This window comes from Nicotiana tabacum, chromosome 15 (genome assembly GCF_000715075.1).
Source record: "Nicotiana tabacum cultivar K326 chromosome 15, ASM71507v2, whole genome shotgun sequence".
In the NCBI taxonomy this organism is placed as follows: Eukaryota; Viridiplantae; Streptophyta; class Magnoliopsida; order Solanales; family Solanaceae; genus Nicotiana; species Nicotiana tabacum.
The window spans coordinates 111,398,103-111,423,250 of record NC_134094.1 but is presented as its reverse complement, the minus strand read 5'-3'; the positions used below and the strand labels follow the sequence as shown (position 1 = coordinate 111,423,250).

At 35.3% G+C, this 25,148-nt stretch overlaps 1 protein-coding gene across 1 annotated transcript in view; it reads left to right on the top strand.

Annotated features, from left to right (window-relative positions):
- LOC107816198 (MADS-box protein SOC1-like) overlaps nt 1–20,460 on the top strand; it is a 35,839-nt gene extending 15,379 nt beyond the window's left edge. The window contains exons 2-7 of the mRNA XM_075231116.1: nt 15,527–15,608; nt 18,564–18,625; nt 18,775–18,874; nt 19,180–19,221; nt 19,365–19,406; nt 20,170–20,460. Coding sequence (XP_075087217.1) covers nt 15,527–15,608; nt 18,564–18,625; nt 18,775–18,874; nt 19,180–19,221; nt 19,365–19,406; nt 20,170–20,292 — 451 coding nt within the window. The 3' untranslated portion in view covers nt 20,293–20,460. The remainder of the gene's footprint in view (nt 1–15,526; nt 15,609–18,563; nt 18,626–18,774; nt 18,875–19,179; nt 19,222–19,364; nt 19,407–20,169) is intronic.
- Nucleotides 20,461–25,148: the final 4,688 nt, after the last annotated feature.

Genomic DNA, 25,148 nt, shown 5'->3' with positions numbered 1-25,148 from the left:
TACTCTCTAGCAAGGTAGGATCGAATGGTACCGCAAGCAACACAATTGATAATTTTTCAATCATCTTCTCCAATAATATCTGGCTTCTTTTCTTCAATGGAAAGATCTAGCCCTTGTTGAAAAAGAACATCTAGAACCTCGCCTTGCCACATCCCAAAATATCCTGACCCGTCAAAAATTTCTACCGCAAATTTCGCATTTGACACAATTCTTGTCATAAGCGAAGATGCCAACGATGACGTATTATTGACACTTGATGTAGATTCTTCTTGTTTATTGTCTTCCATTTTGACACAAATATTATGTAGTAGCTGACGACACAAATCAAGATTATTTCCTTTCTGGTGTGGAAGATCAGATTAAGCTGCAACCACAGAGCATACTCAGACAGAACCTTGACTCAGTTACCAAGATAGATCTTTTCTGATGTGGAAGATCAGTCTATGCTGCAATCACAGAGCATACTTAGACAGTAATCTGGCTCTGATACCAATTATTGCGGAAGCCAAATGTATATAGTGTGAATGAGTCACAACTACTATACCAAAAATTATGACAACCAAAAAATAATAAATAAGACAATAAGACAACAATAAAAGAATACCAGAATTTACGAGGTTCGACCAATTTTACCTACTTCCTCGGATACAATCAATATTTTATTCTACTCCAAAATTATAAGTGAAATAATACTAAAGAGAGAAGATACAAATACCTTAAGAAGATAAAAAAGGCAAATGAGAGGTGTGTTTAAATCCTAAACATTAGGCCTCCTTTTATAGGGTGAAATTCCCATTCAAAATTGTCATCCACCGATGTGGGACTTTTGACAATTTCAACATCATTTACCATCTATGGGTTTGCAACCGGGTGGAAGATCTGTTAGGATCCAAGTATTATTTTCCATAATGGAATCTATCTCATCTTAGATAGCCTCCTTCCATAACGGTGCATCAGGAGATTGCATGGCCTCACTAAAAGTAGTGGGATCATTTTCATTATAACAATAAGGAATTTTATTTCCAGTTTTATTAATTGAACCTTCTATTAAATAGATGTGGAAGTCATCTCCATATGTCTTTTCTTTTCTAACTCTCTTACTCCTTCTTATTCAACAATGTCATCTTGATTTCCACCATTTTGAGAGATTGATGATTGTGAAATAGAAGAACTTGGATCACCTGAAATAATATATTTTGGTATAGGAATTGATACAAATCTAGTTTCATAAAAAATTGCATCTCTTGATTCAATGAAGGTATTAACTGAGTATGAATCATTTGGTTCAATGGCAAAATCTATAGGCTTTGATAATAATATATACATTCAATTTCTCTTTCACCCAACTTTTTCCTTTTCGGTTCCGGGACTTTAAACCCTACATCCCCAAACTTTGAGATGACTCAAATTTGGTTGTATTTGTTCAAAAGTTCATATGGGGTTGTTGGATTCCTTTTATTAGAAACCCTATTAAGAGTATAACTAGCTGTTAACATAGCTTCACCCCAATATCCCTGACTTAATCCTAAGGTAGATAATAAAGAATAAACCATTTCCGTTAAGACTCGATTTTTCCGTTCAGCTACACCATTTTGCTGTGGTGTATATGGTGCAGTTACTTGATGTACAATACCAGTTCTTTTGAAAAATGTGAAATTATAATATTCTCTTCCCCTATCGGGTCTTAGACACTTAACGAAAGATTCAAATTGCAATTCAACCTCGCTCTTGTAAATTTTGAATTTTTCGAATGCTTCATCTTCAGAATTTACAAGATAAACTTTGCAAAATCTAGAGTAGTCATCAATGAATGTAATAAAATATTTCTTTCCTCCAATTGTAGGAGTAGTATGAAAATCACTCAAGTCACTATGAATTAATTCAAGCAACTTAGTACTTCTCTGGATACTTGGAAAAGATTTCCTTGTGATCTTTATTAATATGCAAGTTTTACATTTTCCACTATCGACAATCATCATTGGTATCAAACCACATTAGACATATCCCTCGTTATATGAAAATCAACATGTCCCAAACGTGAATGCCACAACGAAAAATTAGAGTCAAGCATGTAAATAGAAACTTCATCATTTATTGCATTGTCATTATTGATAATTACATTTAACTTAAACATGCCATTGGCATAATACCCCTGCCCAACAAATACACCACCCTTAGACAATATAAACTTATTGGTTTCAAATACTTGTTTGAAACCATGCTTGTTCAAATAAGCATGGTTTGTAGTTCCCCATGTAGAGGACGGTCCCATCATCAACTGATATGAGTGACTTGAAGAAAGAACGATCATTGCACACATGCTTTGTAGCACATGTGTTTATCTACCTAGAATTGTCATTTTCAATAACATTGATTTCAGAGATCATGGATACAAAATTGTCCATTGATGCCCCTTGGTTTCCTCGACTCTTCTTTCTTTTCCAGATAGAGCAATCTTTCTTCTTGTGGCCCGGTTTGTTGCATTCATAGCACATACCCTGGAACCCCTTATTCTTTTTTTCCATCATCATAAGGCCTCTTCTTATCGTTATATTTTCATTTGTGTGGTTTGGAGGACTTCCCATGTTCAACAACATTAATCTTGCCATCTTGAGTGTTAGGCTCCTTGGATTCATCCTACATGCGGAACTCTTGTTCTACCATCTTATAATTATTAAATTGTGAGACAAGGAATTTCTTACTAGATGCATCTTTAGACATGAACTTGTTCTCCAGAGCATCCCACAGTTCCTTAGCGGTCTCCACATGTTGATAAATATCGAATAAAGCATCCGAAATTCCATTCAATATATGGCCTCGGCACATGTAGTCATCACTGTCCCATTTCATCCTTGCTCTTGTGCTTTCCAATGGTTCCTCTTCGATCACCTTCATTGGCGTCTAGTGGACGAGTGGCGGAAATCACATACACAACCTTTAGTGTTTTCAGGAGGAAGTGCATTTTCTTTTGCCAATGGCCGAAATCAACTCCACCAAACATGTCAAGTTTGGAAAAGTTGGTGGCGAGATCTTTCACATAAGACATGATGATAATTCTCTTTGATTGTTAGAAATCAGTGTGTTTGTGGTGAAAAATCTGGATATACTTCAAGTCGTATACCTTGTTAGGATCACTTTCCAAAGAGAATTATTTGTCCCTTACAAATACCATCTCGGGATAGAATGAAGTAAAGCCAAGAAATAATAAATCATATCTCCAAACACACAAGTATCAGTACTGCAGTTACCAAACTTATGCAATTTTTCTTAAGGAAGAATGTTGGTACTTGAGATATATATCTGTATATATCATGCCAAGGAGTGTTCCCCATTTATAGAGGATGTCTAATTCTCAAAACAACTGAAAAAGTACCAGAAAATAATAACCAAAGAGGTGCAAGAATTAGCCAAAGTGATACTTGAAGCGACATGTTGTATCAGAACTTTAAGCCAATAATCGTTTTCCCTTTTACTTATTCCTGCTATTTTCTCTTGAAAATTCCAACATTTCATAAAAAATGATATCTCGGTTAATAACAAGTTTGTTAGTTCTCATATTGAGAAGGTTGTAGCTTTTGCTCACACATCACTATAACCAAGAAAGATATATTTTTGGTTCCTTTCATCTAGTTTTGTTCTTTTCAACGGGTATATGAGTAATAACAAATACACTCATACCCATAAATATTCAAATGACTTACAGAAGTTTTTATTCCCTCCAAGATTCAAACTGGTGTCTGCTCATTCAAGCCTTTGACGGGTACCTATTGAGAATGTACATTGTTGTATGTACTGCTCTTCCAAAAAAAAAAATAGTAGTCAGTTCTCATTTATCATTGTTCTAGCCATTTCAAAAATAGTTTAGTTCTTCTTTACAGATACATTATTTTATAAGTTGCTTCCCAATGCCTTTATTTTTGAAATATTCTTTAAATTCTCTACTTGTGTATTTACCTTCAAACTATCATTATGCATAGCTTATATGTTATAACCCTTTTGCTTCTCAACAAAACTTTTAAATCTCTTGAAAGTAGCAAGTATTTCTCATTTTCTTTCAAGACATAAACTCAAGTCATTGTTGAAACATCATCAAAAAAAACTTAGAACGTACCTTTGGATTCCCAAATATGAAGTCTTCGTTGGATTAATTCCAAGACTTACTTTTTGGAAAAGGCTTTCTATGTTGCTTTCACATATATAATACAACTTTCATATGGATCCATTAGTGTGTATTTTAGAAAGGCTTTGCACTATGTCTTTTGGTTTGAGAAGCTTCAACCCATGAGAATTCAAATGAAAAAATCTTTCGTGCCAAATCCATTAGTCATCACAACTTCATTTTTGAATGCATTGTAATAATTTTATAAAGGAAAGTTTCTATTTACCATCTTTACTTCAACAATGACTTGATTTAGCTCATTTTTATCATAAATTCTATAATGATTATTCCTAAACAAGAGAATAACCATATTCCATAAGCTGGCCAACAATAAGCAAACTTTGTTATAAGTTAGGAACATAAAGAACATCATGAATATGCTTACCAGTTATTTTTTAGTTGATCGAAATGATACATTTATCTTGAGCGTCAACTAAGGCTTCATTTTTCATTCTCACGTTAAAGGTGATGTTTGGATTAATTGAGATAAAAGCCTTTACATCTCCACACATATGATTATAACAGCTGTGTCAACATACCATTCATTACTTTTTTATGAAGCATCATTGCATCATAATTGACAAGAGTAGAAAAAACTTCCTTCTTTTTCTTCCTCTTTTTCCCACAAAAGTTGGCTTGCTCTCCTTGCTTGTGTCTACAAGCATTCTCAATATGGGCAAACTCATTATAATAATTATGTTGGGGTTTGTCGTTGTGCCAATATTTTTCTGCATTATGGTTAGTCTTTTTGCAAATTTTACAAAATAAAATTAGTGGTTTTCTCACTTATTTCTTCATCCTTGGTGGACCAATGACAATCCTGCTTCTTTTTGGATCCTACTTCTTCTTTGTTGATTATTTGAGAATTTTTATTGGTTCTAGACTAGAAAATGGTTTCTTCGGGTTGATTCCCACAAATAAAATTCTCTGCTTCTCATGTGCACGAAACGATCAACTAGCGATCTTTTATGAAAAACTTAAAAAGATCTTTCATCTTCTTAGTGATAGCAACAATATACTCATATATTTCGATAAACATTAATTAGAATTTTTTTTATAACTTGTTGGTCAGAAATTTTTTCATCATGGTTTCTCATTTTATTAATAATATTCATGACTCGTGTGCAAACTTTCATCTATTTTTTCAGATTTATCATCTTCGAATTCTGAAACTCTCTTGTAAAAGTTTGAAGATTGATAGTGTGTACATTTTCATCACCATATACCTCAGCTTAAAGAGAATCCAAGCTTGCTTTGCAGTATCACATGTAGCAAATTTTGCAAAAAAAATATTCTTGAGACTCTCATTTGAATTTTGTTCAAGGCTTTTGCATATTTGGATATTTTATCTCTGCTCCTGAAAGAGCACCTTCTTCTTCTGGCTCTTTATAGTCATTTGCAATAATATTCCACTAGCATAGCTCTCAGATTTACGTTCTCATTCTAATCTTCCAATATTCAAAGTCATTTCTATCAAAAATGGTAGTAAGAACAAATGAAGAATCAACACCTTCTTTTGTGTTTGATGTCATGATTTTTCTTCACCTAACCCCAGAGTAAGACCGAAAATTGTTGTTGATATATACCAATTTGGAGGAAAGAAAGGAAAAAATATTTTTTTCTTATAGAGAATGCTCAAGATGTGTTTGGCTACTCCAGACCACTTGAGGCGGATTTAGGATTTGAAGGTGGCGGGTGCCACAATTATTTCTAATGTACACCTTAAAATAACTAATATAGAGTTTGTTCGAAACGCTTGTCCCATTTAATTATTTTTTAGTTTATTCCGGCAATTAATAGGCATTTTTATTTAAAATTAGAAAATTACATCTCTTTCCCAGAATATACTTGTGAGATTTCACTGGGTATGTTGTTGTTATTACGTTGTACAAAAATTACATCTCAGACATCAAGAAGCAAATATAATTAACATTTTAAAGAAGGAATCACACCTTTATTATTAACAATACAAGTAAAATCAATATTTTTTACTAGGAAACTACATCTTTTTTTGTATGCTAAAAGTAAATTTGCACAAGTAAAATATCATATTTAATAAGGGAATTCCACCAATGAGAATAAGAAAAATAAAAAAATATTTTCAATAGATAAATTATACACCATAAGTAAATGTAGAATTAGATAAACTATAAGATCCCAAAAGTTAAAATAAAAAATCTCATGTTTTTCTAAGTAATACTTGCGAAATATTCATCATAATTTAATAGTAAAGACAGTTAAATTATATTTAACAATCATAGAATAACACAAATTTTTATGTTATAATAAAAAACTAAATTATAAAAATTAAATTTGATCTCAATCAAAAAATTCTATCAAGACCCAAGTTTTTTGATTTTGCAAAAAAAAAAAAATTAAAAGATTTGAATTAAGAGAAATTGTTATTTTACGGTATTTTAAATATAGGAGGCTCTTTTTTGAGTGTCTTTGCTAAAGATTAGAGATAAAATAATAGAATAGAGGAAAACATATAAAAAAAATAATAAACGACAAATAGGAAATTGGGAGGTAGCCAAAAAGAAAAATGACTAGGACAAATGAAATAAAAAGCACAACAAAAAAGGAATGTTAGGCAAGGTTCAAGATAAATTCGAACTTGAATTTTGCACACGAGAAACGCTTTCACAAAGGTCTACCAGCCATGGCACCTTTGTCTAGTTTGCGATTGAGGGTGACAAGATCAAATATTTAACCTAGTTTAAGAAGTTTTTTACATAAATATATGATAATTTTACCAATCTAGCGGGTGACGTACCACCCCCACCCTAAAGGGTGGATCCGCCCCTGCTTCCACAACTAAAAAACTATATGCATCACAAATTTTTAAAAGACTTCTTGAAAAATTAAGAGATAATATTGAATAACTAAATGATACTTTTAAAAAACACTAAAATCAAGGATAAATATCCAAGAAATGCATTAATTCAAACAACCTAAACGATTAAATTATTAAAAACATATACTTAATTTACTTAATTATGTCTTTAATACATTTTACCAACCTCACATATATTTGAAGTGAAGTCTATCAAGACTTAGACTCTATTCTAACACTCATCCACAAGTGAAGTTGTGGTTGCAACATTGCAAGCTTGTCAAGTAAAAATTGACAACACATCCTAGTAGATAGGATATTTGTCAATATGTCACCCAGTTGGTCAATTGAGCTAATGCAACGCGCCTAGGAGTGTCTAATGGGTAGGTTGGATTGATCTTCTTCTTTTTTTTGGTCGAACGAATCACATTTTATTAATATCCCGTCAAAAACTCCAATTACAACAGCCTCCTACAAAAAAACTGCTCAAAAAATAAAGGAATAAAAATACAAATTAGTATCTATAGCCTCCTGCCCTCTTTTTGTGGGACATCTTATACCTCATTTCTTCCTAGTAGCTGATTTATCCAAATTCTATCTTTCTTTCCCTTTTTTTTCTGCATGAGTTCACTCATTCTGTACCTTATCTCCATCTTTATCAGTTGTTGCATTATATGTGGCCTTCGGACTCTTTGATTCCATAATGCATCATTTTTTGCTAATCATATGTGGTAGATTAGTGCTGCTATTCCTGCCTAGATTATGGACCTGCTCATCTTTCCTTGTTCTCTTTGTTAGGAGTTGTCCTCGTTTTCTTACCATATTGGTTTTTCTATTTCTTGAAGAAAAGGGTAACATGTTTATCATAATTGGGCTTTCCTATTCTTAGAAGAAAATATTAATCTCCCATATTTGGCGAGTCCCTTTTTTTATAGGAAAAGGTTTGGACTTCTAAAAATTGAGAATCTTTTCTTCTCATTCAGCAGCATCCACAATGTAGTCATATGGGGTTTGAGAGTCTTGTTTAGGGGGAAAACTTTACGGGACAAGTGTAGTGTGTCACTTGTGTTGTTCTTGGTGAGGTTGTTCTCTCGATATTTTGTACTCTCTTTTATATAGTGGATTGCTTATTTTCATCTGTGGACGTAGGTCAATCGATCGAACCACGTTAAATGTTTGTGTCTCTTTTAGTATATTTCTCTTTTATTGTCTGATGTATCATCGATCAAGTGTTATTTTACTAGTTTTCGCATGACACCAGACTTTTTTCAATCATAACAAGTGGTATCAGAGCAAGGTTTAAGACATGTTCATCTTGGCGGGTTCAGTTCGAGCCGCAACCTATTTGACGGTAATCATGATTTATGTATGAGAAATTTGACCCGAGTGCTACGCACGTTGAGACAAACTTTGCGGTGGAGATTTGGAGATGCAACATGTTGAAGATTATGTGAAAAAGGTTGATCAAGTTTGTTTTGTCATAAAATTCAGGCCAAGGGGGAGAATTGTTAGGAGTTGTCCTGGTTTTCTTACCATATTGATTTTCCTATCTCTTGAAGGAAAGGTCAAAATGTTTACCATAATTGGGCTTTCCTATTCTTAGAAGGAAACATAAATCTCCCATATTTGGCGAGTCCTTTTTTTGTAGTAAAATGTTTGGCCTTTTATAAATTGAGAATCTTTCCTTCTTATTCAGCAGCATCCACAATGTAGCCATATGGGGTTTAAGAGTCTTGTTTAGTGGGAGAACTTTACGGAAAAAGTGTAGTGTGTCACTTGTGTTTGCCTCTTCGTGAGATTGTTCTCTCGATATTTTGTACTCTTGATATTTTGTACTCTCTTTTAAATAGTGAATTTTTCATCTCCATATGTGGATGTAGGTCAATTGTATCTTTTTTAGTATATTTCTCTTTTGTTGTCTGATATATCGTCGTTCAAGTATTGTTTTACTAGCTTTCACATGACACCTGACTTTTTTCGGTTCTAACACTCTTCTCGCTGCTCTTTTCCATATGCTCTCAATATCTAGCTGTTGTAATTTGATCTTCATCCGTAAGAGCACTTCTGTGATGCATATTCTGGAGAAGTCACAATCAAAGAATAGATGCTTCATCATTTCTCGTTATTCTCTACATGGTAGACATGTCTCGTCTTGACATATTCCTATTGCTGCTAGCCTCTCCCTAGCCAATAGTCTTTGATGCATGCCAACCAGGGGCGAAGCTACGTTCCATCAAGGGTGGTCACTGGCCACCCTTCGTCGAAATATTATACTCCGTATAAGTAAAATATTACTTGTTATTGATTAAAAATAGACTTTGAATACCCTTACATAGCCCACTGGCAAAGGTTTGAACACCCTTATTGAATTTTTTGGCTTCGCTACTGATGCTAACCAACTCATAAACCTATGTTTAGGTAAATTCACTCTATTACATACCCCCTCCAGTATCTCCATTCTTCACCCTCTCCTCTTCTCCACTAATACCCACTCTTGGTAGTATACATCCCCTTGTTTGTTATTCACATATTCTGGACGGTTGGTTGGGATTGATTTTGGGCAAGTCAAAATGGGTTGAATCAATAAATATCAATGACCCACCCAAAAATTATTTGGGCCGAAATGAGTTGGGTCAGGATGAGCTAAGATTTGGGTCAAATATTTAACCTAGTTTAAGAAAATTTTTACATAAATATTTGATAATTTTACCAATCTAGCGGGTGACGTACCACCCCACCCTTAAGGGTGGATCCGCCCCTGCTTCCACAACTAAAAAATTATATGCATCACAATTTCTAAAAGACTTCTTGAAAAATTAAGAGATAATATTGAATAACAAAATGATACTCTTAAAAAACACTAAAATCAAGGATAAATATCCAAGAAATGCATGAATTCAAACAATCTAAACGATTAAATTATTAAAAATATATACTTTATTTATTTAATTATGTCTTTAACATATTTTACCAACCTCACATATATTGAAGTGAAGTCTATCAAGCCTTGGACTCTGTTCTAACACTCATCCACAAGTGAAGTTGTGGATGCAACATTGCACGCTTGTCACGTAGAAATTGACAACACATCCAAGTAGATAAAATCTTTGTCAATATGTCACCCAGTTGGTTAATTGAGCTAATGCAACGCGCCTAGGAGTGTCTAATGGGTAGGTTGGATTGATCTTCTTCTTTTTTTTGGTCGAACGAATCACATTTTATTAATATCCCGTCAAAAACTCCAATTACAACAGCCTCCTACAAAAAAACTACTCAAAAAATAAAGGAATAAAAATACAAATTAGTATCTATAGCATCCTGCCCTCTTTTTGTGGGACATCTTATACCTCATTTCTTCCTAGTAGCTGATTTATCCAAATCCTATCTTTCTTTCCCTTTTTTTTTCTGCATGAGTTCACTCAATCTATACCTTATCTCCATCTTTATCAGTTGTTGCATTATTTGTGGCCTACGGACTCTTTGATTCCATAATGCATCATTTTTTGCTAATCATATGTGGTAGATTAGTGCTGCTATTCCTGCCTAGATTATGGACCTGCTCATCTTTCCTTGTTCTCTTTGTTAGGAGTTGTCCTCGTTTTCTTACCATATTGGTTTTCCTATTTCTTGAAGAAAAGGGCAACATATTTACCATAATTGGGCTTTCCTATTCTTAGAAGGAAACATTAATCTTCCATATTTGGCGAGTCCCTTTTTTTATAGGAAAAGGTTTGGACTTCTAAAAATTGAGAATCTTTCCTTCTTATTCAGCAGCATCCACAATGTAGCCATATGGGGTTTGAGAGTCTTGTTTAGGGGGAAAACTTTACGGGACAAGTGTAGTGTGTCACTTGTGTTGTTCTTGGTGAGGTTGTTCTCTCGATATTTTGTACTCTCTTTTATATAGTGGATTGCTTATTTCCATCTGTGGACGTAGGTCAATCGATCGAACCACGTTAAATGTTTGTGTCTCTTTTAGTATATTTCTCTTTTATTGTCTGATGTATCATCGATCAAGTGTTATTTTACTAGTTTTCGCATGACACCGGACTTTTTTCGATCATAACAAGTGGTATCAGAGCAAGGTTTAAGACATGTTCATCTTGGCGGGTTCAGTTCGAGTCGCAACCTATTTGACGGTAATCATGATTTATGTCTGAGAAATTTGACCCGAGTGCTACGCACGTTGAGATAAACTTTGCGGTGGAGATTTGGAGATGCAACATGTTGAAGATTATGTGAAAAAGGTTGATCAAGTTTGTTTTGTCATAAAATTCAGGCCAAGGGGGAGAATTGTTAGGAGTTGTCCTGGTTTTCTTACCATATTGATTTTCCTATCTCTTGAAGGAAAAGTCAAAATGTTTACCATAATTGGGCTTTCCTATTCTTAGAAGGAAACATAAATCTCCCATATTTGGCGAGTCCTTTTTTTGTAGTAAAATGTTTGGCCTTTTATAAATTGAGAATCTTTCCTTCTCATTCAGCAGCATCCACAATATAGCCATATGGGGTTTAAGAGTCTTGTTTAGTGGGAGAACTTTACGGGAAAAGTGTAGTGTGTCACTTGTGTTTGCCTCTTCGTGAGATTGTTCTCTCGATATTTTGTACTCTTGATATTTTGTACTCTCTTTTAAATAGTGAATTTTTCATCTCCATATGTGGATGTAGGTCAATTGTATCTTTTTTAGTATATTTCTCTTTTGTTGTCTGATATATCGTCGTTCAAGTATTGTTTTACTAGCTTTCACATGACACCTGACTTTTTTCGGTTCTAACACTCTTCTCACTGCTCTTTTCCATATGCTCTCAATATCTAGCTGTTGTAATTTGATCTTCATCCGTAGGAGCACTTCTGTGATGCATATTCTGGAGAAGTCACAATCAAAGAATAGATGCTTCATCATTTCTCGTTATTCTCTACATGGTAGACATGTCTCGTCTTGACATATTCCTATTGCTGCTAGCCTCTCCCTAGCCAATAGTCTTTGATGCATGCCAACCAGGGGCGAAGCTACGTTCCATCAAGGGTGGTCACTGGCCACCCTTCGTCGAAATATTATACTCCGTATAAGTAAAATATTACTTGTTATTGATTAAAAATAGACTTTGAATACCCTTACATAGCCCACTGGCAAAGGTTTGAACACCCTTATTGAATTTTTTGGCTTCGCTACTGATGCCAACCAACTCATAAACCTATGTTTAGGTAAATTCACTCTATTACATACCCCCTCTAGTATCTCCATTCTTCACCCTCTCCTCTTCTCCACCAATACCCACTCTTGGTAGTATACATCCCCTTGTTTGTTATTCACATATTCTGGACGGTTGGTTGGGATTGATTTTGGGCAAGTCAAAATGGGTTGAATCAATAAATATCAATGACCCACCCAAAAATTATTTGGGCCGAAATGAGTTGGGTCAGGATGAGCTAAGATTTGGGTCAAATATTTAACCTAGTTTAAGAAAATTTTTACATAAATATTTGATAATTTTACCAATCTAGCGGGTGACGTACCACCCCACCCTTAAGGGTGGATCCGCCCCTGCTTCCACAACTAAAAAATTATATGCATCACAATTTCTAAAAGACTTCTTGAAAAATTAAGAGATAATATTGAATAACAAAATGATACTCTTAAAAAACACTAAAATCAAGGATAAATATCCAAGAAATGCATGAATTCAAACAATCTAAACGATTAAATTATTAAAAATATATACTTTATTTATTTAATTATGTCTTTAATACATTTTACCAACCTCACATATATTTGAAGTGAAGTCTATCAAGCCTTGGACTCTGTTCTAACACTCATCCACAAGTGAAGTTGTGGATGCAACATTGCACGCTTGTCACGTAGAAATTGACAACACATCCTAGTAGATAGGATCTTTGTCAATATGTCACCCAGTTGGTCAATTGAGCTAATGCAACGCGCCTAGGAGTGTCTAATGGGTAGGTTGGATTGATCTTCTTCTTTTTTTTGGTCGAACGAATCACATTTTATTAATATCCCGTCAAAAACTCCAATTACAACAGCCTCCTACAAAAAAACTACTCAAAAAATAAAGGAATAAAAATACAAATTAGTATCTATAGCCTCCTGCCCTCTTTTTATGGGACATCTTATACCTCATTTCTTCCTAGTAGCTGATTTATCCAAATCCTATCTTTCTTTCCCTTTTTTTTCTGCATGAGTTCACTCATTCTGTACCTTATCTCCATCTTTATCAGTTGTTGCATTATTTGTGGCCTTCGGACTCTTTGATTCCATAATGCATCATTTTTTGCTAATCATATGTGGTAGATTAGTGCTGCTATTCCTGCCTAGATTATGGACCTGCTCATATTTCCTTGTTCTCTTTGTTAGGAGTTGTCCTCGTTTTCTTACCATATTAGTTTTCCTATTTCTTGAAGAAAAGGGCAACATATTTACCATAATTGGGCTTTCCTATTCTTAGAAGGAAACATTAATCTCCCATATTTGGCGAGTCCCTTTTTTTTTATAGGAAAAGGTTTGGACTTCTAAAAATTGAGAATCTTTCCTTCTCATTCAGCAGCATCCACAATGTAGCCATATGGGGTTTGAGAGTCTTGTTTAGGGGAAAAACTTTACGGTACAAGTGTAGTGTGTCACTTGTGTTGTTCTTGGTGAGGTTGTTCTCTCGATATTTTGTACTCTCTTTTATATAGTGGATTGCTTATTTCCATCTGGGGACGTAGGTCAATCGATCGAACCACGTTAAATGTTTGTGTCTCTTTTAGTATATTTCTCTTTTATTGTCTGATGTATCGTCGATCAAGTGTTGTTTTACTAGTTTTCGCATGGCACCTTATTTTTTTTCGGTCATAACAAGTGGTATCAGAGCAAGGTTCAAGACATGTTCATCTTGGCGGGTTCAGTTCGAGCTGCAACCTATTTGACGGTAATCATGATTTATGTCTGAGAAATTTGAATCGAGTGCTACGCACATTGAGACAAACTTTGCGGTGGAGATTTGGAGATGCAACCTGTTGAAGATTATATGAAGAAAGTTGATCAAGTTTGTTTTGTCATAAAATTCATGCCAAGAGGGAGAATTATTAAGAGTTATCCTGGTTTTCTTACCATATTGGTTTTCCTATCTCTTGAAAAAAAGGTCAACATGTTTACCATTATTGGGCTTTCCTATTCTTAGAAGGAAACATAAATCTCCCATATTTGGCGAGTCCTTTTTTTTTTGTAAGAAAATATTTGGATTTCTATAAATTGAGGATCCTTCCTTATCATTCAGTAGCATCCACAATGTAGTCATATGAGGTTTGAGAGTTTTGTTTAGAGGGAGAACTTTACGGGACAAGTGTAGTGTGTCACTTGTGTTTGCCTCTTCGTGAGGTTGGTCTCTCGATATTTTGTACTCTCTTTTATATAGTGGATTGCTCATCTCCATCCGTGGACGTAGGTTAATTGATAGAGCCATATTAAATGTCTGTGTCTCTTTTAGTATATTTCTTTTTTGTTGTCTAATGTATCGTCGTTCAATGGTTGTTTTACTAGCTTCCGCATGACACCCGACCTTTTTCGGTCCTAACTCTCTTCTCGCTGCTCTTTTCCATATACTCTCTATATCTAGCTGTTGTAATTTGATCTTCATCCGCAGGAGCACTTCTGTAATGCATATTTTGGAGAAGTCACAGTCAAAGAACAGATGCTTCATCATTACTCTGTGTTCTCCACATAGTAGCTAAGTTATTTTTAAGATATTTTAGCAAAGTTACTCATGGATAAATTTGGGCTAAAAATCAGTTCAACTTTAGATGGAGATAGGCTGCGTTAAGATGGGTTGAGTTCAATAAATGGGTGGGTCAATGACCAGCCCAACTTTAGACGGGTTGCGCGAGTTGAATGAGTTTAGGTTCCACCCGTAAACGCACCTCAAGATCGTTGGAGACCACTTGTCCATAACAAAGTAAACATCTTCCTTAACGTGTTTAATTCTAGCATGGAATATAGGATTTGTAATAACTTAGGTGGCTGAGAGATTGTCACCACAACCTAGGAGCAACAGGAAGGTGTACACCAAGATGTACCAGTTTTTGAGTAATTTGTAGTCATGTTACTCAGATCACTAGTGGGGTGATTAGTGGCTCCTCAGTCCGGTTACCAAGATGAGTCCATAATAGTTGAAGGTTGAGGAACAATAATGTAATTTCACTCATTTATTATTTAGAGTTGGACTGGAAAAGCATGATTATATCTGTTTGTAGCATGACAATATTGTAGAATGGTCACCTTATTACACACTTGACATTGAATTGGTAGATTGGATGAATGTAAGGCAATATAATTAATCTTCAGTTTCCCATTCAAAGCATACATCTTATCAAAGGATTCGATCGAGCTAGTACAAACCCTTCAAAAAGTCTATCACAGTTAGGTTAATGATTTAACTACATATATACCACCTCATTGTGTGTTCCATTATTATTCAGTAACATGTTGGAGAACTAACAGTCTGAGTTTCTTTCATTTTTTTCCTTTTAACAGTACTAACAAGACAATAGAACGTTATCAGAAGAATGACAAGAATTTGAGACATGACAAAATATTACTTGAACAGACTACCGAGGTTAGCATTCTTTTTGTTATGCCTTGTTTTTATGCTGCATACGTATTTTTCAAGAGTTTAAGTTCTATGTATCAATAAAAAAAATGTATACAATCAGGTTTTGCACGTTAATAATCAGGTCGTTGAACTTGAAAGTGGGGTTAGTTGTAAGAATATCTTATGCAAATCCCACATTTCAGAGGAAAGTTAGAGGCCATATATGCGCGTAAAGGGATCGGCCAAAGCGAATTGGATTGTGACTTTAGAAGTATGTTATAATCATCGGCAAAGGGCCAAATATATCTCTGTATTTTCGAAAATGGTCTAAGAATACCCCTCGTTATACTATTGGGCTATATATACCCTTCCCGTCATACTTTGGAACAAATATAACCCTTATTTTGGATGGAGTGCCACGTAGCAGCACCAGATGAAAACGACCCATTTCTTTTTTTTTACCCGATCCGTTTTAAAAAACCCACCCCATGACCCATTTAAAAATTCAGTTTTTTCAGTTTTTTTAAAGCATATATTTTGTAAAAACTGGAATTATTTTTTGTAAAAAAAAAAAAAAAAAAGAATTTGCAAAATATATATTTTTTAAGTCTTTTCAGTTTTTTTAAAGTATTTGTTTTTATAAAAACTAAAAAAAAATATTTTTTATAAAAACTGGAAAAAAAAACTCTCTTAAAGTGAACTACATATGCATTAGACTACATATGCATTAGTTTTAAAAAAATAAAAATATTTTGCAATTTTTTTTTTAATTTTTACAAAATAAATACTTTAAAAAACTAAAAAAATTGAAAAATATATATTTTTCAATTTTTAAAGCATTTTTAAAACAAGTATTTTCACCATGCCCTTCTTAAGAGTTGGTGTACTTTTGACCATGTTAAGAAAAGTTATGCAAATATAGATTTCCGCCACAACTTCTCCTCCTTCTCCCTTCTCCCTTCTCCCTTCTTCTTCTTCTTCTTCTTTACCTTATTTTTCCTTTTTCTTCTCCGTCTTCTTCATATCCTTCTTCCTCCTCCTTCTCCGTTTTCTTCTTATAATTATGATCACACACTTAAAATTGAAAAATGAAGAGATATATGTTGTAGAAAATTGAGAACTCGTTCTTTTATTTTATGATTGAAATTGAGTGAGTAATGTTCCATTTATCTTATATTGTGTATCCCTAGTGATTTTGGATTAGTTTGGGGGAAGAAAATTGAAGAACACCATTACTTGATTTTGTTGTTGTGGAAAAAACTTGTTGTTGAAGACAAAGTGAGTCTATTAATTTCTGAAGGTTTGGGTTGAATTTAACCATTGAAAATAGTTGAAACCAGAATTAGAAGATTGGATATCAAATTTGGAGTCATTTTACAGTTGATTTGGAACAATTTTGAAACAACAACGTGTTAATGAAGCTTCCATACAGTAAGTTATGGTGATCGGATTATCTGACAAAATATATCAATCCGTCAAGATTTGATCACAAAAATTTGCTACCCGCAAGCTTTGCTCATCAATTTGGAAGTCTGGTTGGCCGCAAATTTATTTTTATAAAACTCTTTTAAACACACAATTAAAAATTAAATGGTTGTACTTAAACATCTTATTTGTGTTGGGAAAAATAATAATCCCGTCGAGGAATAATATTCACAACAAATAATAATAACACAAGAGAGTAACAACGACATCAACTCTTTTAATGGGGTAAAATACAATACCCGAGCGGAGCAATATAACCACTATAATATTACAACTTAGTAGTGTCAAGAGACTATTACAATTTTGAAAGAAATAATACTCTTTATTTAAAAACAACTCACTGCAATATTACTCACATACACTATTTATCTCACAGACTACAATCTGTGGATTACTCTCTCTAACTTCTATTGTTTTTTTCTTATTTTGATGTAATTGAAATGAAGAATATAGGCATCTATTTATAGTAAAAGATGCCGTCCAACTACTACAAAGAAGATGACTTGTTGTTAATTTAATCCTATAATTTTTCAACAAGTTAGGCACCTCCCATCCTATTTTTTTTCAACAAAATTGTCAACAAAGTTAGGCAAGATAATATTGAGTATGGACCAATATTGTTGTTTTGTTGGTCATCTAGCTTTGGGATTTGTTCGAGGTATATAAACCATAAAATTTCCTTTAGTAGCCAAACATGAAAATGCAGCAAACTGTAAAATGTAATCAGTGCGGTAGTGCGCTGCCAGATTGGCAAATTCAAGCAGATACTGAGATACCAAATTATAGAAAGAAGCCGGAAAGAACATATGCAAGAAACATAAAAATCTCGGAACCCTAATTGGACAAAAATCAACAAATTCTGGTAGTGTAAAAGAAAAAAAAGGAAACAGCATTAAGATATTAAGTATAGGAGCAAAAGATCTCTGAAACGAACTTGAACTTAAAACCTCGAAAAACAAGTACAGAAAATCTGGCAAATATACCACAAGGACGGAAAATTTTGGACAGAATTAAGACAATCTTTATCTCTCATAGCAAATGAATTTCTAACATGGTTACTCCTTAATATAAGAATCTGGGATTGAGTTTTTTTGTTGAAGTGTCTCACAATCTCATGTTAAAACTTAAGCTATTGGAGAGAGTTCAACACGCCCTCTCACGTGAGGGCTTGATTCTATTTTATTTTTATGAGTCATGCACGTGAAAATTCTTTTTGATAATGGATGACAGTGAAACTCGAAATTCAAGACCTTTGTCTGCTCTGATATCATGTTGAAGTGTATGTCCATCTCATCTACACGCTTTAAGCTTTAGAAAGAGCACACTCTTATTTACTTAATTACGTCTTCAACATGCACATGAAACTTTGTAATACTACTTCTTGTTAGATGCATTTTCTTTTTCATTATTGTCTCTTGCTGAAGAAAACTCAAAAGTAAACAAAATTAGGTATAGAAATGTTACTGAATGCTACTTCTTTAAATATCTTTGTAGCATTTGAAAGAGGAGGTTGCTACTATGAGTAGGAAGCTGGAGCTTCTTGAAAACTCTAAAAGGTCTCTTTTCTACTACTTCCCAATGCTGCATTATCATAAATTTTAAGCTAAGCAATAAGATTCCTTATCCTTGTATTGCAAACCGCGTAACAGATTGGCAGAGATGATTCTGAAATGTTAATTTGACGAGTTTTTCTTATTCATTGCAGAAGAATTTTAGGAGAAGATTTAGATTCTTGCTCCATTGATGAACTTGAAAAGGTAGAAGAACAGTTAGACCGAAGTTTAAGAAACATTAGGGCAAGAAAGGTACAATATTATATATCATTATATTGCTGTATTTATTTTTGTTCCTTTTGCAGTAATTATCTATATTGCTCGAACTTTCCAAAAATATTTTCGGGTGCGTTTCGGATCCTCGAAAAGTAATGTATTTTTTAAGGATCTAACATGGATGCGGTATTATTTTGGAGAGTCTGTGCAACATAGGTTATTATTTATATTGCTGGGACTCTCGAAACTGTACCACACCCGTATTTTATCCTTTAAAAATGCGGTACTTTTGTCCGACACTTTTGAATAATATTTTGCCATCTTCTTCTGTTTTACTCCAGAACCAACTATTGAGGGAACATATTGCTCTTCTAAAGGACGAGGTAAATGCATTAAAACATACTTTATTATATCCATAAAATCTGTTTAATTTTATTCTATTTACATATCAACAATTCAGTTCAAAATAACTGTGAGATCATTCAAGTACTAATTGCTTCAGAGTTTCCTTATTCTCTTGTCCCAGGAAAAAGTCCTAATGGAGGAAAATGCAGAATTGCGGAAAGAGGTGAGTTAGTACTTGAATTTCAACGCCCTTAACATACATTACATATCTAATATTGCATTTGTTTCAATTCGTTTGACATATATAGTTTGGCTCGACACGAAATTTAGGGATTTTTAATGACAAACTTTTATAGTCGCACAAATATTATAGTATTATTTAAGATCACGAGTTTCAGTAAAGTCTCATATTAGAACTGTTAGAAATTCGGGGAGGAGACTCTCAATCTCATTTTATTTGAAGACAAGTGGAGGAAAGCTTTCAACTTGACTTACCAAAAAAGGGTATAGTGTCTAAGTATTTATAGTACTTCTTTTAGCATGTGCGTAGTCTAGCTAGCACATATACCTTAGTTTTATTCTAAACTTTTCTTTTTCCCCAGTTCATGATTAAACCATGCATACATCTTAGTATTAGTTTCCTAATACATGAAACTAAGAAAATTCATATGAACCTAGTTCATTTTTTTTTTTTCGATTTCCTACCCGAGGTCTGGTACCCTCATGGGGTCCAGATTTATTTGGATGTGCGCCATGGTAAGGTCCTAAAAGGGGTAGTGTCCCCGTCAGAATTTTTTCATTTTGAACTCGAAATCTCTGATAATTAGGGTGGTGGGGGTCCTATTCATCCCACACTCTGTCTTCACGAAGTTACACCTTCATTTGTATTGTAGAATGTTCTATTTAGTGATCACTTGTCTCCATTTTCTTAATGTGTACTATTTCAATGACTATGTAACAAAAGCTAGACATTCTCTGTTCTACAGAATGAGGTCCGACCGCTGCCTTTATTTACTGATCGACAACAAGAAGAACATCTTCAGAGAGAGACAGTGGATGTAGAGACACAGCTATTTATTGGACCTCCTGAAAGACTAAGTTCCCACTAATTTAATTATTACTTCTCTGATAAGAAAATTCCATAACTTCGAGCATTTGCAACTGTAATTTTATTGAGTTGATGAATAAAAGCAAAATGGAAAAAGTAGAAGAAAAAAAAGAACCAAATTGGCATATGTTTCCCCCCCCCCTATTTTTCAGGAGTAATTATAATCTAAATGGAGTGTTAAAAAATTTTTCGTGTCTTACATTGTAAGGTGTTGGATGTATATTGGTTGTTGTACTTGTATAGTTTTAGGTTTGTTTCTTCGGATTTGGCTCACCTCCAGTACAGTAACCCTCTAGTTCCACCAGTGCGCATCTAGTTTAATGACATCTGTTCATTTTTAGATCTAAGGGTCATGATTCATTTAGACTAAACAATCCCTTAACCATTGTTAAACTAAAATTCGCTTGGTGGGTTAGTTTCAAATTGAAAAGAAAAAGTCGCTATCTGAAAATCTTGTTAGAATTTCGTTAGGTTGGAAAGAATGAAATGTATTTTTGACCTATGTTTTAATTTTATTTTTTCTTCACATTAGCTTCAACAAAATATTTTAACAATGCAATTATCAAGTACAAGAAACACAATATAGTCCACTATTTGGTTTCTAAGAAATACAAAAAGGTGTAAGAACAAAAAAGAAACTTTTATGGTGCTTATGAAAATAATATTTCATTCGAAGGTAGGGATTTTGGGGAGAAGAAAGTTTATAGATTTAGAAATTTGAATCATGAAAATAAAAATAAAACTTCATGCAAAGGGGCTTAATTGTTACAAGTAATTCAGTTACTAAAATGACGAGATTCTCGCCTATTATATACTGCTAATTATAACCTGACATTTTGGACAATATCCTGAGATATTTTCTGGAGGATTTGGGTCCAACTAAGTTTCAGGTTGACAACACGCAAAGCGTTTTATGTAATTTATTCTACTGACTTTTGGATTTTAGTTATAATTTAGAATCATTCATTTGATTCGGATCCCTTGCAACATTTCTAAAGTAGTGTTTACCCGAAAAATTGGATAGAGTTAGATTTGTGTATGGTTCTAAGGATATGCGATATAATTTGATACAAATCGTATAGAGAAATAGAAATACATGTATTTTTGACTATGAGAATGAGAACAGTGAACAAGAAGAACAAATAAGATAAAATGAAATAAACACAAGGGGATAACTTTCAATATAAGAAGAAATCTTTTGTTACAATGTGTCCCTGCTTACAACTCATCCCCCTCCTTATAGTAGAGAGATCCTACTTTATATACAATAAAAAATATGAGCTTCGATACTGACTCGAACTCGATATCGGGTCGAGCCATTGGCCTTGACTCGAGCTGGATCCTGACTCGGAGTCTTGATATTCGAGGTGGGTGTTGGTCGGTCTGTGCATTTTCGACAACCTTTTGCCTCATGGTTTGATTTGGTCATGGGCCCGATAATGATGCCGAACTGATCCTTGATCAGACTTGGAGCTCGAATCCTGAAGCCCTTTCTTCGGACCTCGACCTGACCTTACGTAGATACCTTTCGATCGAAGTGTTGCCGTCTCAATCAGTCCGTACGACTGACTCAATCGGTTTTGATCGTACACAAGTAATTTTTTTTTTTTACTAAAGTAGAATATATATTGTGGTTTGTTTGAAAAGTTGTGTTATTTTTGTTTTTAAAAAGAACTGTGTTCTTTTTCTTCTTCCTTTTTTTGGGGGAAAAGAAACATAGCCTACACTGTAGTATTAAGCAATTCATCAACTCACCAAGTGTCGGTCATGACCGTTCAGTTTTGGATGGTGACAATTGTATACAGTCGAAATAGATTTCGGCCCTCGTATGTTTGATCAGGTTCGAATGGTAAGTGACCGAAGTGAGACTTCGAGATGAGTTCCGAAAATAGTACAAACAAGCTTCGAGCTCCAAGACCGATCGAGGAGTCGGCTCGGTATCATTATCGAGCCCATGACCAAATCGAACCGCAAGGCAACGTGAAGGTAGTCGGAGACGCACAGATCGATTGACACTCACCCTGAATGTCGAACTCGAACCAAGGCTGAGGGCTCGACCCAATAACGAGCTCGAGCCAGTATCGAGTTCACAGACAAGAGTCGTTGTAACCGCACTAGGGGAGAGAATGTTGGCGGGAATCGAGGAAGAGACAATTCATCATGGGTTATCCACTGTATATTTTTTATTGTAAATAAAGTAAGATCCCTCTACTATAAAAGGGGGAATCCCTCTAAGCACAGGGCAAGTTCACTCATTATAAGAAAAGACTACTTCTATTTATTGAAGAATATATCTCTTGAGCTTGTTTCACTCAACATACTCACTCTCCTCATTCAATAATTCATATCCCGTTTTTATAGCCAGGAATCTAAACATCTCCACTTCTAGTACGACTTACGTCAAACTATATCACATATCCTTAGAACTACTAATAAATTCAACTATATCCGATTTTTTGGGTAAACAGTTTGGCGACCACCGTGGGGATAAGGGTAATAGTGGTTGTGTTTGATACAAATCTTCAATACACACCAGTTTACAACTTCAAATCAACAATGGCAAACCCTCGATTGATGGCTTTACCTATCGACCACGACGTCGGCCTTCAAGATGAAACCAACAACTTGACACCTAGGGCCGGAAGGCTAATTAATGATGTGACCGAAGCTCGAGTCGAAATATCACTAGATGTCAATTCACAAGTGGATCTTGAGGCGAACCAACGTTTTGAACCGGAAAAAAGCATTCAGGGCGGTTCTCGATTCGTAGCTCGAGACACTCATAACGTGGAGGAGATCAGAGTCAGCTTACGGATGATCTTCGAGATATTACAAGCCCAGCAAATAGCGATAGCTCAATTGCAGAGCCAAACTCAGGTACAAAGCAGGCCGGAGCCCAATTCTCTTCGAGAAATCACCCACAGGATGGAACCAACCATAGTGAAGTCAAACGAGTAAGAATCGGGGACTACTCCCGAAATTACTAAACTGCTCGAGGAACTCACAAAACGAGTCGAGGCCAACAATAAAAAAATAGAAACATATAATTTCAGGGTCGATCAAATCCCGGGAGCTCCACCAATGTTAAGAGGCTTGGATTCGAAAAAATTCGTACAAAAGCCTTTTTCCTCGAGTGCAGCCCCAAAACCAATCCCCAAAAAATTTTGCATGCCCGAAATTCCCAAGTATAATGGCACGACCGATCCCAACGAACACGTCACCTCTTACACGTGTTCTATCAAGGGTAACGATTTGGAAGACGATAAGATCGAATCCGTGTTATTAAAAAAGTTCGAAGAAACCCTCTCGAAGGGAGAGATGATTTGGTATCATAATCTGCCACCAAATTCCATCGATTCTTTTGCCATGTTAGCGGATTCGTTTGTAAAGGCACATGTTGGTGCCATAAAGGTTGCAACAAGGAAATCAAACCTCTTCAAAGTAAAGCAAAGAGGAAATGAAATATTGAGGGAGTTCGTGTCCCAATTTCAAATGGAACGCATGGAATTGCCACCGGTCACAAACGACTGGGCGGTCCAAGCGTTCATCCAAGGGTTGAACGGGCAAAGTTCAGTAGCATCACGTCAGCTGAAGCAAAATTTGATCGAGTATCCAACGATAACTTGGGCGGATGTACACAACTGATATCAGTCAAAAATTAGAGTCGAAGACGACCAGTTGGGATCTCCTTCCGAATCCATGCATCAGAACAGGACAACTATTAAAAACCAGAGGGACATCGACAGAGAGTAAAGGTCGAACAGAGACCGATATCAACCGTACGTCGCAGATCGAATGAACAACGGTTCAACGCGTAGTGCCGTTCGGAACAATCGAAGGAATGATCGAGGGCAAAACTCTCGGGGGCTTATAAGCAAGAATGGCTTTGATAAATATGCCGATCCTATAGAAGCACATCGGCTATCGGAGTACAATTTCAGCGTCGACGCATCAGGCAGTGTATCAGCGATCGGAAGAATCAAAGACACTAGGTGGCCCAGACCCATGCAAACTGACCCTCCCAAAGGAACCCGAATTCGATGTGCAAGTATCATGGTACGCATGGCCACAGGACCGAGGATTGCAGACAATTGAGAGAAGAGGTAGCATGTCTATTCAACGAGGGCCACCTTCGAGAGTTCCTCAGTGACCGAGCCAAGAATCACTTCAGATAAAGGGATGCCAGCAAAAAAGATAAACAAGAGGAACCTCTGCATATCACCCAAATGATCATCGGTGGGGTCGATACTCCACAGGGACCCGTGCTCAAATACGGCAAGATTACGGCCGCAGAGGAAAAACAAACTCGAGGATATGTACCCGAGGGCACTTTATCATTCGGAATTGAAGAAGCCGAGGGCATCTCTCAACCTCACAACGACACTCTGGTAATTTCTATCCTATTAAATAAAGTTCAACTTAAGCGTGTCTTAGTGGATCCGGGTAGCTCTGCGAATATCATCCGATCTTGGGTAGTGGAGAAGCTCGGTTTACAGAATCAAGTCGTGCCCGCAACTCGGGTCTTAAACGGCTTCAATATAGCCAGTGAAACAACTAAAGGGAAAATTATTCTGCCTGTAAATGTAGCTGGAACCATCCAAAACACCAAGTTCCACGTAATCGAAGGCGATATAAGGTACAATTCCCTACTCAGAAGACCATGGATCCACAATATGAGGGCAGTGCCTTCGACTTTACACCAAGTGATGAAATTCCCTATGTCGGACGGCGTAAAGACAGTGTACGGGGAGCAACATGCTGCGAAGGAAATATTTGCGGTCGATGAGATAACACCAATACCAACGTTATCGGCCTCAGAAAAGTCGAGCACAAAAGATAGGCGGGAAACCAAGTAGC